This window comes from Rhamphochromis sp. 'chilingali' (assembly GCF_963969265.1).
Source record: "Rhamphochromis sp. 'chilingali' genome assembly, chromosome: 16".
Classification (NCBI taxonomy): Eukaryota; Metazoa; Chordata; class Actinopteri; order Cichliformes; family Cichlidae; genus Rhamphochromis; species Rhamphochromis sp. 'chilingali'.
Window position 1 is genome coordinate 15347683 of NC_137943.1, and position 14349 is coordinate 15362031.

Consider the following 14349-nt stretch of genomic DNA (forward strand, 5'->3'; position numbering starts at 1 on the left):
AAGATGGCATGTACAAGATGAAAAGTGCAGCATCAGGCTCAGGTCAAAGAAGAAACGGGGCAGGTGGATCCAATAAATCTTCTTCAGTGGTCATAAGCTGGACAAATAAAAAGATCTCTCAGCAGAATGGCAGCTGTGGTTCAACAGGACCAGACTATTACTGCAACCTCTCAGGGCATGGGAGAAAAAATGACATCTGATCTGTTTAACAGAGGATAGCAAGACTTCAGAGCAAAATTGTTGATACGAAAACTGTCATTTATAGTATGAAAATAATTTCATTTGCTGCAAGTTGTGCAGAGCTCACCCACCTGTCAATACAAGTCATCATTTTTTTTAATTTCCAGTCATTGCTTTGACCACTAGGTGTCAATCTTTCTTCATTTGAGGTGCTGCCCGAGACACTGATTTTAGTAGAGGCTTTCCAAGTCAAATGCAATTATTGTACACTGCAAGATCCTGTTTAATCCATTCTGATAGCTGACAAACAATTTAGATGATATTATTGTTCTCTAATTGGCTCTTCTTCATGGGTGTTAATGTCGGTTGGTGGCGATGGTGAGGGTGGTACATGGAGGTGGTTCAGGCAAGTGAAACCCTTTTCAGCATTATCTCAGCTATCATGAATATATATAATCAAACAATCATCTGTCCTGTTGATCCACTACAGGCCAAAATTATTTTACTATAAAAATGGATTTCTGTCAAATTTGGTTCAGACTTTCACAGAGGGCAGACGATCTAGCCAAATGAAGTTGACATACGTGGTCTTGAGGGAAATGTCTTCACAGCTGCTTTCAAATTTGGAGCTCAGATGTGTCTCCCACCTAGGAGCAGATGTAATGAGTTCACTCAGAGTGTCCACCTGACTTCTCATCTAACACCTTCATGTCAAATCTTCGGTTCATTCATTAGTGTTTGTGTTTGATTTACAGTGAAGAACCTTACAAGGTAATACAGCACCAGCCTTGCAGTTTGTGGTATGCAACATACCAGTGTTGGGTTTTCTTTGTGGTTCACATTCATCCTTCGTTTGTACAATGAAATGCTTTGGATTTCTCTCAGAAAGCGTTCAGATCGCAGCAGATGGAGACAAGTGCTGCATTTAGCACAGTAGAGTGTAAAATGGCAAACCTCCAGCTCTGAAGACCAAAGTTTTGATAGCTCTTTAAAAATCACAATACACTATGACCTTATGTGGCCGTGCTTCACATAAGAACAGGTAGGGTTGGGGGCTGTTTTTTAAAAAAAATATTTCTGTTTTAGTGGTGCCAGCGAGATTTTAACAGACACTCCAACAGACAGCAGGGGAACGGTAGAGATGCAGTATCTCAGGAGAGAGAGAGAGCCACCACAGCATGCTGTAGTCCCTGATGCCAATTACTGCTGTCACCCATCTGCTTTGGGCATGCAGTGAAACGTGGGATAAGTGACCTATTTTCTGACAGTAGTGTGACTGCGAAACTTCTCCTCACATCAACAAACCGAGTGCTCTCTCCCTGAGAAGAGGAGGACAGGGATGGTATCATAGGAAAATACAAACTGGGCCAATAGAAAACACTGGTTTACTTTAAAGTTTTAGTTTGAGAGGATTACACTGGTTTTTAGAGGGGTAAAAAAAGTGTCATGATATTTTGCCCAGCGATATAGTGATATAGATTAAAATGCATTAAGTACTCTAAGAATACTATGAACAAGGGGGCTCATCTCATGCACCAGCAGCCTGAGATAACATCTGAAAATTTTTAAATAAATCAACTCAGTCAAAAAACATCCAACACTGAACACTCAGCTTGACAAAGCGTCCTCCTAATATAAAACTGAGTCAAGTTAATTTCTGTCTCTGTAGACATCAACCGATATGCAGTTTTCAATGATTAATCAAAGTTGATTGCTACATTATCAGAAACAGAATGCATGTAATTTCCAACTTGACCTCATTCAATTTAAGACAATATCAAGACTGATAGTAGACTGACTGTCTTATGGATACATTATGTTTGACAATCTTATTTTGCAGCAAAAACAAATAGCTGAAGTGAGATCATTTGATCTTCTCTGATAAAACAGATATGGATAAAGTGTAACTTTGCTGTCTGGTGTGAGATTATTACACTATCTTATGCTACATTATACTTCTAATCAAAGAGTTGTTGAATCATTATACGGCTATAGGCCACATTATACCTCTTATTAAAGATTGTGAAACCATTATATAGTTTTAAGTTGCATTCTACTCCTGATTGATTGCAGAGAATCATGGCCTTGCTTTTCTGATTGTAGAAAGAACAACTATACTGCACAGGAAGTCAAGGTCAAGAATGTGAATCCTTAGTTTGGAGGGGGGCCAAAGCTATAAGAATGTGAGAAACGGTCAGACACTGCAAGATTTTGCCGGACACCCTCCTGTGCAAATCTCCCATCCGGACGTAATGCTCAAAGTGTTCTATGGAATAAAGAGATTGTTGATTGAGCATTAAACACCGAGTGTTGTTCTTCCTTCAGTCCAAAGATTAAAGAGTTAGGGTATTTAACACTGGTTTTACCGAACTCACTCACATAAGAGTAAAGTACTGCATTCCCATTTTCTTTGGGGTTTTTTATGCTAACTTTGTAGTTGCATTTTCCTCAGGTTTAATAAATATTTCTGTGAGTGTCCTGCTGGTCATTACAGTACAATCGAATATAAATACCGCAGCAAATTAAACATTATAAAGCCATTTACTGTTCTGTCACATGATCAGCTGCTTGTTAATGCAACCAGCCAATCACATGGCAGGAACTAAATGCATTTAGGTATGTAGACATGGTCAAGATGACCTGGTGAAGTTCAAACTGAGCATCAGAATGGGAAGAAAAATGCTGAACTACTGGAATTTTCCCACACAACCAACTGAGAAGAGGAGCATCTCTGAGCGCACAACATAATTTTCACACTTAATGCAGATCGGCTACAGTGTGAGAAGACCACACACCAGGTGGCGCGCCTGTCAGCTAAGAACTGGAAACTGAGGCTACTATTCACATAGGCTCACCACAAGACTGGAAAAGATCTCCTGATAGTCTCACTTTCTGCTGCTAAATTTGGATGGCAGGGTCAGAATTTGGCGTAAACAACATGAAAGCATTATACCTGCCTTGTATCAAAGGTTGAGGATGCTAGCGGTGATGTAATGTGTGTAATGTTTGGGGGAATATTTTCTTAGTACGCTTTGGGCCCCTTAGTTCCAGCTGAGCATCATTTAATCGTAGTATCGGTGCTGGCCACGTTCATCTCGTTATGACCACAGTGTACCCATCTTCTAATGACTGCATCCAGCAGGATAACACACCACATCACAAAGCTCAAATCATCTCAAACTGTTTTCTTGAACATGAAAATAATTTTAAAACTGTTAAGATCAGAAATGACGTTGTTGAGAGTAGTAAGAGTGTGCTAGATTAGTAAGGGGGCACACAGTCAACATTAGATGAAGTAATGATTATGAAACAACACACAGTACTAAACAACACGAAACATAGACTTGTGATTAAGCTTTCACCTCTGATGTAGATGAGGTGTGGTGGCGGCAAGCAGTGCAGCGTGGCATCTGTGGCTCCAGCGTGCTGCACTCGACAGCTGTGAACCTTTCTGTTTCAGTTGTGTACTCGCTGATCCAAGGGCAGGAGCCCTGCCAATGTTCCTGCAATCTACTGGAGCATATTTATGCAGGAAAACAAACAGCATTAATCTTCATGATGAGGAGTGCAGAGACACGCAGCGCTTTCCTTTGGTCAGCAAGTGCAGATGGTGTGTGTATGGCTTTTCTTTCTGCTGGTCCTCGAAGCTACATTTTAAGCTTTCCTGAAAGATGCACCTGCTCCCTCACACACATGCAGGCAGTCATATTTCCATCACTTCACTTTCATTGACTTATATTATTTCTTTTATTTTAATCTACTCTAAAGCTCATAAAGATCACAGCTGTTGTCCATCCTGACCTCACACAAAGTCTTACACCTTAAATGTAGTGCTTTACATGATGGGAACAATTTGTCCCCAGCTAGGACGTGAGTACACACACACACACACACACACACACACACACACACACACACACACACACACACACACACACGCACACAAACACAAATCCTAAGGGCTGAATTGATCCTGGCTCTCAGCTCTAGGCTTGTTATTGCTGTTTTTCCTCAGCTAGTGTTCCTAGTGAACAAACTGTGTGTGTGTGTGTGTGTGTGTGTGTGTGTGTGTGTGTGTGTGTGTGTGTGTGTGTGTGTGTGTGTGTGTGTGTGTGCAAGTTCAGCAGAGCTCGGTCTCCTCAAGAGGAAAGATGGGGAGGGGAAGCAGTGCTTCTTAAGGGTGGGCACACTTGTCAGAGATGAGACTGACTGAGTGAGCCAAGTCATTGACAACCGCTGCCTCCTAACAAGCCTGAGAAGACGGAAAGAACGGGGCAGGGGGAGGAGACATCACACCACAGACAAACATCAATTGCGTTAAACGGAGACAATTCAAATGAAGAATTTCTGCACATAACTGAGAAGGGTTTAATGGTGCGTACAAGGCAGTGCATCAATAAGGGGGGAAAGCAATAAAGGGAAGCGTGACAGTTTGTAAAACATATGCATGTTCCTGCCCTAAATTGAGAACATGAAGCATCACCTGGTACTATGTGGGTTAGCAGGCCAGATTTTCCCTCCAAATCTGTCGCCAACGGATGACATCATGTGAAATCCCTGGCCCTCGCTTGAACCCGTGAATCAACAACTCTGCCTGTTGACAGCTGGAGGCTGCAGTTTATTGGGCAGGAGGAGTTTTGTGAGTCATCCCTGAGGAATTACATCGCGACTGAGCGGCAGATTTATGATCTCTGATTCACGTCCTTATTCACAGAGCGCGAGAGAAAAATCACAATCACATATTTGAGGATAATTACTTGCAGATATACATGCTGCACTGTATGTCTTCTCGGTCACTTGCAACTTTTTCCCATCAGCTTTTTTTGCCATCAGTGAAAGACGACTGTTTGGATTGAATCTGGCTCCAAAGAGCTTGGCTGCACGTTTCATTAGTATAAAGAAATGTTCTCAGAGCTCAGTAATATATTTTGCACGTGGTTATGTGGTCCTGCCAGACGCTCTGAGCTAATTTTCACTCTGTGGTCATTCCACGTCTTATCCCCAAAGGTGCCTCGCCAGCACCACTCACCTCAAGACTGTCAGCTGGCACCTCAAACTGGTCAGTTATGCAGACAGGCTGCTAAAAAAGATGAAAGGTTATTGGCTCTTTATAGATAGGTCAGCTGGCCCGAGTTGCTGAAACAGGTTTGGTGCAAAAATAATCCTTCTGTCAGATCACTGTTGTAGCTCTCTCTAAGATACCATATGCTCTGAGGACAGAGAGGCGTAGCATATGCAGCAGGGAAAAACAATAACGCTATTTAAAACCTTTTTTAAATGTTAAACTATATTGTCTCTGTCCATGGTGCTGAATTGAGTCATTCTTTTATTTTCTCCTGGCAAACTGCCAGTTCAATCAGGCGAGGTTATTTGGAAGAACTGAACGTGATTATACTCCAATGGCCCGTCAGAGCAGAGGGGTGACAGGAATTAGGACTGGACCAAGATGGAGGCTTGGATGGGGCTCTGAGTGACCGGGGTGAGGCAGATGTGGGGAGCAGGTGGCTTGCACCAATGAGAGTCTGAAAGGCAGAATGACAGAGGAGTGCTGAGATTTAAAGTAGGCAAGATGGGGGCTGATTGGCTCGGAGAAGGCAGTGTGGGAAAGTGGAAAATCTTTTCTGTAGGTGTAAGGTTATACAGATCTTATTACTACAGCTTTTAAAATAGATTAAACCAAAAATTATCTGCAAATTTCTTTGACAAACATGTGACATTTGTATGTATTTGATCGAAACTGACCTGACATTATTGCCGTATTAATAAACTGAGTAAACAATAGTTAAGTTCCACAAAAAAAGAACATTTCAGTGTTGCTGCTGAGATGTCCTAACACTACGTCTGCCCTGTACTGAACTAAATACAGGCTGTTGGAGCACCGCGACATTTCTCATAACTCACAAAGTGACACAAAAAAATTAATTTTCTGGCCACAGCTGTGACTTTTCTAATGATGTCGTCAATATGCTCAGACAATGAAAAATAGTGGTCCAGTGTAATTCGCCATAATCTAATTGGCTTGTTCTAGTTTTTGAGACCTGTGCCCGGAGCTGTTAGAGCGCTCTCACTGTAATTTAGATATATTTAAAACCGTATGATTGTACAGACCAAGTTTAGCACAGTTGCCAATGTGTCCTAGCACAGCAGATAAATTATTGCAGTAGAATAAAGCACAGTGGAATAATTGGTTTATGACCACAGCATCCTGAGCATGCCTGATCTCTGATCTGATCTTGGACACTGAGCAGGGTCGAGACTGGTTGATGCTTGGATGAGAGACTGCCTGGGAGTACAGGGTTGTGTAAGCTTGGACGCCACAGTGGTGCAGTGAGACGTTTCCTGGTTTGATCCCTGGCTTGGGTTTTCTGTGTGGCATTTGCATGTTCTCCTTGTGTCTGTATGGATTTCTTTTGGGTATGTCGGCTCCCTCCAACTGTACAAATACATGCATGTTAGACTAGGTGGTAGATTAGCCATGGATGTGAGGTAAGTGCACAGAATAAAGCAATGTATGGTTAGCACTTGTTTCACTTCCAAGAAGACAGACTTACTTCTCTAAGCTTTGTGACAGTCTTTCAAAGTTTTTCTTAGAAAATTGGTTACTTTTTCACTCATTTTCAGTCCAGCGCTTGTAGCTAAACACTTTCAAAGGATGTTGTTCTATTTGTTAAGCCACTGAACACTGACTCATGCTGAGGACCAAAGCAGATAAACAGTATATGAGGGAGGGAAGCAAGGAGAAAAGACTGAGGTATTGTTAGGGCCGAGATGGCCAGGCTGTGGGTGTGGACTCAAATGCAGACACAGAGGGAGGCAAAACGGGTGTGAACACAGTGCTTTATTTACAGTGCCTAGTTAACTTACAAAGCAGGAAACTATGAATGCTATGAACGGAGAATGCTATGAACTGTGGAAGCTATGAACTGAGAACTGTGAGGCCAAACTATGAACATGAAACTCTGAGTGCTATGACTAGGTGCTAGATTTCATGGATGGATCCTGGGAATGGAAAAAGGGGCAGCGGCTTGGATGGAGGTACGCAGTCACTATAATGAGAGGAGACAAGTAGTCAGTGGCAGTCTAGTGAAACACAGCTGAAGGATTAGACTATGGTGGTTAGGGCTTACGCAGGGTAAAGTGTCATGCGAGGAGGGGGTGTCCAAGGGTTTCCGGGTGAGGAGTGTCCAGAGAGGATCCAGAATATACTTGGAGTGAGGGACTTGGCAGGGAGGCAGGCAGGTGTAGTCCAATGATGGAAAGGAAGCAACCAGATGACAGAACCAGCGTCCAGGTGGAGATGTGAGTAGTTTAGCTTGGGAAGTGCGACTGCCAGGTGGGTCCTATGACAAAGAAAACACGGTGAGGAGAAAAGCAGTAGGGCTCTCACAAGGGCTTGGCGGCCTAGCACTAACGTGAGTTAGCAGAAGATCTGGCAGAGGTCTGTTGTGAATGCTGGTCTTATATGCTGGTGACTTGATTGGAACCAGGTGTGGAAGCTGATTGGAGTCTCTGCTTGAAGGTGGAGCCCAGCAGAGTGGAAAAACCCCGTACTCACCCGGACCATGACAGGTATGACAAATTACACAAGAACTGGACTGAAATTCACTGGCAACAGATCTTATGGAGTGATGAATCCTAATTTGAACTTTTTGGTTGAAATCATCACAAATCATCACATCAGTGGCACAAAGAAAGTCCAGAAGTTAAACAGTGCGTGTCTTTAGCCTTCTGTAAAACACGGTGAAGGTGCTGTCATGGTTTAGGGCTGCATTTTCCATTTGTAGCCAGTGGTCTTGGGGATCTTGTCAAAACTGATGAAATTCTGAATAAAGAAAAGTTCAGTCAGATTTTTATCCACCATCCAACAGCATCTGGAGAGCATCTGCTGGGTAACACCTTCATTTCATTTTGTTGGCAGAGAGTAGTAAAAAGAAGCAAACATCCCTCAAGTTTGTGGAAAAGTCTGAATTTTGAATGGAATAAAAACTGTTACTGTTAGCACTAACATCAAAAAAAAGGGGGGGGGGGGTCATTTCTATTAAAGTTTTTATGTATAAAAAGTGTTTTTTATTATTTTATTTTTGTCAGTCGAACATTGCATTGCAAGCCTCCACCCAGCTAAATCTTACATCTTCTAGCTGCATCTGGCACAGGGTATACATTGTCCATCGTTCCTGCCAAATAAATAAACATAAAACGGTTATACTAATAAAGTACATACAAATAAAATTAATTGAAATTAAAAAGTACTTATTCCCCTTCGAAAAGCAGAACAATAAAAAAGGTAACCTATGGAAGGGAAATGCAGACTATAACGTGCCACATTAAGCGCTTTCCTGAGTCTACAGGATGAATAGACATCCTTAGGAAAAGTCCACTTCTCGAAGCCTCACGAGGCTGTGTCAGTATCTAGCAGTTTCGTCTCTCGCCTGTTGATGTCAGTCTTGCTCCTCTACCCCTCGGAGTCCCCACGCTCACACACATTTACACACAGCCACACTCTCGCAGCTTCAAACCCGGATGGATGACTTCACCGTTCTGCCTGGGTTTCCTTTATGATCCCGGGATCTCCCACTTCCCTCGCCAGACATCAGCCAGCAACACAGGCGAACACATCTCTCTCTCTTTCTCACACGCACACACAGATACGCACACACAGTCACGCTCGGTTCCTCTGCTGCCGCTGCAACACATCCAGAGACCACAGAGAGACCACAAAAGCACCCGGACCTCACGCACCGGCTCCCCTCATCCACGCAGACCGAGGATCGCAGCAGGAGACGGCGCTCTCAGACGGAACTGTACTGGCACCACCGGGGAAGAATTTCAACAACTTTTTTTGCTTGATTTAAAAATTAAAGAACTTCCCGAAGCTGGTGACCCTTCTTCACTGTCGTTCCACGATGTCTGAGGTGCTGCCATACAACGAGGGGAAAATGAGCGGCTACGGGGCGGACAGCGAGGTCAGCCAGATGTCCTTTAGCTGCGGACTGCAGGACACAAGCGCCTTTTTCGCAGCGTCGCAGGCAAAAAGACCCCCAAAGCTCGGGCAGATCGGCAGAGCCAAAAGAGGTAAAAACGAATTCAGACGCTTGACATTTACAAAGAATGGCAGAATTATATACGCTGCGCAAAAATGAGCTAGTTGTATGAATGGCGCTTTAAGTGACTTTGGAATTAAGTTCCCACATTACTGTCGTTTCCAGAATCTTCCGTGATTACCAGCAGCTCGATGCAAAATGCACCGCAGTTGTTGTTTTTCTCACAAGTGTCACTGGTCGTGAACGACATCCAGACTGTTTACATTCACGCACCAGCGATAATATTCATGCAAGGACACACCCCGTGATGCAATCGACTCAAGTGTAGGGTTTAAACGAAGGGATTAAATAATATTAATAATAATAATAAAGAAATGGCTCGAGAATGAGTTGTTTTCACCGAGTGCGTGTGTGCGGGGATTGGGGATTTGCGATAGTAATAATAATTCACCGTGCAAGCGCACAAGGGCCACATTTGCCCAAACTTACTTTTATTTAGTGCGCAATACCCCCCAAAATAAATCGTGACTTCTGATTGTGGCTCTGAGTAAACAACCTCTTCCTCTTTTTCTCCTCCACAGTGGTCATCGAGGACGACCGAATAGATGAAGTCCTGAAGGGGATGACAGACAAGTCTTCGCCCGGCGTTTAAACGTGACCGATGCCTTGCAGACTTTTTTAATTTTGATCACCGATTTGAAGCACTTGTCGGCTGTGCATGTTCGAGGATTGTGCGGGGAGGAAAAAAATCACGACGGCACGAAGCGAGGATGGGGTGATGAAATGAAATGGAGAGGAAAAAAGAGGCAGAGAAAAGGGAACGGAGAAGGCTGAAGAGAAGAGATGAAGGGAAGAGGAAGGAAGAATAAGATGAGAGAGAGAAAGAGAGAGACAGAGAGACTCTGGGGAGGAAAAAAATAAAAGACCAAGATTTATCATGGGATTGCTGGCAATTCTCCAAACGAATCCCGATTTTAACTACAGCTGCGCAGCAGGATGTTGAGATGGCGGGCCCGGCTCTGTATCTCAACCTCTGCTGACTTTAATGATGGATGAACTTGTCATTAATTCACGACCATCTCTATTTTTTCCTCCTTTCCCCCCCTAAAGCGCTGTAAGCATCAAAAATACTGCAACTAGAGGCTGAAGCTAAATCCCAGCCCCATTTCAATAAGTTGTACAGTAGGTAGGCTAAGCTCCGAGACATCCCCCTCCCCCCCTCCAATACCTTCCCTCCCTCCTTTAGGCTCTGCTTTGTTGATTCAATCGGCGACGGTGCATTCAAGGGAGCTGTCCTTTCAGCACCGGTCCAATGCATTCCTGTTGCTGCTAATGCTTTTTGAAAACAGACCAACCAAAACTCTACAGTCTGCTAAATAGAGGAGACACGTTGTATGTAAGAAAAAAACAAACAAATATATATATAAATACATATATAGATATATATAGGAGGGTGCAATGTGAATATTTTCTGTTTTGGCACTTAAACAACAATAGGCTGCAGATTAATTGAAAAAAACAAGGCTACATTCTTCTTCTTGCATCACCCATCAGTGGTGAAAGGTGCAGGCTGACACCTTCATGTAGCCGATTTACACCTGCACATATCTCTTTAAAAATTAATCTTTTCTTTGCATTTCCAAATGCTCAGATATCTACAGAGGCCAGCAGGAACACGGACATTATAGTAATGTTTTAAATAACAGTCATGAAATTGATGGGAAAAAACATTTGCTCTCTATAATTTGGTTGTTTAGATTTTGCAAATATTTGTGTTTCGTCTTCGATGACTTTAAAGATTCTCTCCATCTATTTGCATGAACTTTCACTCCGGTGCCAACGCAGGTGCCACCACTCTTACCCTGGCACGCTTCTTTTTAACGAAAGTCATATTTGTATTTTTATATCTAAATATTTGTTATTTAAATTATATGCTAGTCTATCGTCTTAGAATTCATCAACAGGAATATTTGTATTACGGAGAGGATATACAGAATGAGACTGGCCTTCAGAGAGGCAAAGCGAGGACTTTTTGGGGGGAGTTGGACTGGTCTCATTCTATATCAGATGTCGCACATTTTTTAAAGACTAACTGAATGTGTCTGGGGTTTTTGCACACATCAATGTTAAACTATTATTAAGAAATCGTATACTGTGACTTGAGCTTCGTTGATGAATTTGTTAGAAAATGGCAGTTTTAGAGTATATTGCACTGTTTACGAGTATCCTCAAATAACATGTTGTTATATGATCGATTTTTGGACATTACCGTTTTTGTTTTGTTCTGCTTTTTCTTTTTCTTTTCTTTTTTTGATTTTTTTTGTTCATTTTGTACCATTATTTTAAAGAAACTGGATATGGTTTGTTGTGCATGAAACCTTAATATTTTCAATAATGAAACATCGTTTTATGAAGCAAAAAAGCAACAAAAATGTCATGACATTCTAAGAATGAGTCATTGTATATTATGATGCCATTTTCACTGTATTTGGTGAATTAATAAATGGTGAAAGAAAATGTTAATGCGATTCGTTGATATGGCTTTTATCCCAAGACACTCTCTCTCTGTGTGTGTGTGTGTGTGTGCGAGCAGAATAACAAACAAACTTGGACTGCTTCTGTGAATCGCACTGCAGAAGGCAAAAAAATCAACAACAACACATAAACGAAACAAAGGGCGCACCATGCGACGCACACCGTTGCAGCACTGGGAATCGAAAGGCTTTTGTGCAATCGGTAGCCATCACCTTTGTGACAGTAAATACTGATCCTCGATTAAAGAGCGAAACAGTGATCCAGCTGCTGAGCTGTAAAACAGCTCTTGTGCCGGCCTACACTAGTGAATCCGTTAAATCCAAAACCCCTAGGGAGCTACAACTGGCTACATGATCATCTATCAAAGTCTGGCTGTGTCCCTCATACAGTAGCTCTTGATTAGTCTATCACATGTTCAAGCTCTCTTTAATTTCCCAACTCTGACGCACAGGTATCATAAGTGTCATGGTCTTAAAATACTGGTTGCAGCATTTTTATTTATTTTTCTTCATCCAATGTGCCCCCATTGTCCTGTCAGGTGAACTACATTTAAACTATCACTTTGCCACCTCTCAGTTATCATCGGTTAACTGTTCCATTACTAGTCAGCCACTACAATAAGCTTGTGGTCTATGCTATTTACCAGCCGTACATACTATAACACAGGGATCAGTGAGCTTGGAAAGAAGGTTGACTGGACTTCTTTGAGTTTCGTGAAGATACTAAACAAAAGAACTGAAACTTTAGAACTGAAGAAGCCTCTCGGATGAGAGGTGAAACGCCTTCACAAAGATTAAAGAAGTCCAGTCGCTTTTCTTCAAGCTCTTTAGACTATACAGACCAATGATTTCACCTGTTGAGACCTTCTAAATCCTCAAGAACTGTTGCTCTTTGGACTTCCTAGCACTCCTTTTTAGTTGGTTGGGCTCCTGCACCCATTCATGGCAACCTTCTGATAAATTGTTTGCTGAGCATATTTTGCTGAAAGTGAGAACATTTCTCCAATTGAAAAACGCTACGTCCAGATGAACAGAATGAACCTCTTGGGAGTCACTCCACAGCTTTTCCCTATAGAAAGCCTCATTTTAACAGTGATTCTTGTTTGGGAATCATAGTTTTGTTGTTTGTTTGTTTGTTTTTATGTTTCAGGAAGAGCTGCTAATGAATCCTGTGCCAGCAACATTGCTTATCTTTTCGGGGAAACATGGTCAGGTAATATCAGCTCTCCACAACAAACTGAACACAGAGCCAATCACACTCCAGCTTCTATTTCTGGAAATCATGCAAGCTCAATAATACATTTCATCAGTTTCAAACATCGAGTACCAGGACGGATCTATAAACAGCTACATGTTATGACAACAACAACACATGCATTTTTATTTTAATTGCACTCCATCCTAAAAGAAGAATATACGAGCGTCGACAAAGCGTCACGAGTGTAACCATCCACGTTCCCATCAGCGACATTATTGACTGTCCTCACAACATCAGCACTGTGCAGAATGAACAAATAGTGCTATTGATTATGTTGTTGTTGTAGTTGGTCTATGTGTGTGTGTGTGTGTGGCTGACTGAGGCCGTGGACAATTACACATCTCACAGTAATGGGCAGTCCTGGCAGGCCGGAACCAGACTGACATATATGGGCTGATATTAAGCTTCATGCCTCTTACCCTGTCATCAGCATGTCTCTGTACATGTGAATCGTTTAAAAGTCAGACTATCAATGGTGCTGCAGTGGCTGTTCAGATTCTGTTGTTCAGGATAATTATCAAATATGTTCATGTTCAGGAATTGAACAGATTATGCATCAATCTATAGAAATTTAATTTAGATATGTAGATTCTCCTAACATGAAACACCTCCCTAACTATTAAAAACACAAAACTGACTATTTCACTGAGTAATCTATTCTTTGATTACAATCATCTTGTATTATCTCCCAAGAAAACTTTGAGATTCAGTAGTTTCCATTAGCTTGGTGTCATCCAGGTCATGGTAGCCCAGCGTGTTTCAAAACAAGGCAGATGGACTTCTTTAGGTACGTGAAGACATTTTGCCTCTCATCCAAGAAGCTTCTTTGGATCATAGTCACAGGTATTTAGGGCTGTCCCCTTGGGGCTATCCTTTTCCAGGCATTTTCAACCCCCACTCACACCTTGACTCAGGTGACCTCAATAGCTTAAATGGTAGTAGGCTGTGGTGCGGCAGGGATTTCACAGTTCAAAAAACTGCATTTTCCTGACACAATATAAAGAAATAAGGGCTAAAGACTTTTGCACAGCACTGTATGTGAATAAAAACAAAAGTCATAATAGGTTCTCTTTAAACTGCAGCATAAGACGTTTCTTTAACATTTCAGTGAACCTGTGAGCTACTGCCCTCTGATGACACACTCATTCAGTTCCATCCAGTCATCATTTTACAACTCTGAAGGTCAGAGGTCACATGACTGCTGGCTGGACTCGCAGATGTAACTCAGGCTGATGTAGAAGGTAGCCTGGGAGTGCAGGCAATGCTAGGGTCACGAGAGACGTGGCATTCTGTGCTAGGATGCAAACACGAGCCCCACAAACATGCAGAATGAGCA

The 14349-nt window shown here is 42.3% G+C and overlaps 2 protein-coding genes across 2 annotated transcripts in view; one reads left to right on the forward strand and one right to left on the reverse strand.

Annotated features, from left to right (window-relative positions):
• Positions 1-7025: 7025 nt before the first annotated feature.
• ece2a (endothelin converting enzyme 2a) overlaps positions 7026-14349 on the reverse strand; it is a 114942-nt gene continuing 107618 nt past the window's right edge. The window contains exons 4-5 of the mRNA XM_080906976.1: positions 7308-7520; positions 7026-7226 (exon numbers count right to left, since the gene is read on the reverse strand). Coding sequence (XP_080763102.1) covers positions 7224-7226; positions 7308-7520 — 216 coding nt within the window. The 3' untranslated portion in view covers positions 7026-7223. The remainder of the gene's footprint in view (positions 7227-7307; positions 7521-14349) is intronic.
• Positions 8444-11709, forward strand: camk2n2a (calcium/calmodulin-dependent protein kinase II inhibitor 2a). Its single transcript, XM_080861670.1, has 2 exons — positions 8444-9252; positions 9803-11709. The coding sequence occupies exons 1-2, from the start codon at positions 9084-9086 to the stop codon at positions 9871-9873; spliced, it is 240 nt and encodes a 79-aa protein (XP_080717796.1). The 5' UTR covers positions 8444-9083; the 3' UTR covers positions 9874-11709.

What these genes read in the sequence shown, in the direction of transcription:
- camk2n2a (XM_080861670.1), top strand. Translation starts at nt 9,084, where the DNA reads ATGTCTGAGGTGCTGCCATACAACGAGGGGAAAATGAGCGGCTACGGG. An exon ending in GATCGGCAGAGCCAAAAGAG is followed by an intron (nt 9,253 to 9,802) that starts GTAAAAACGAAT and finishes TCTCCTCCACAG; the next exon opens with TGGTCATCGAGGACGACCGA.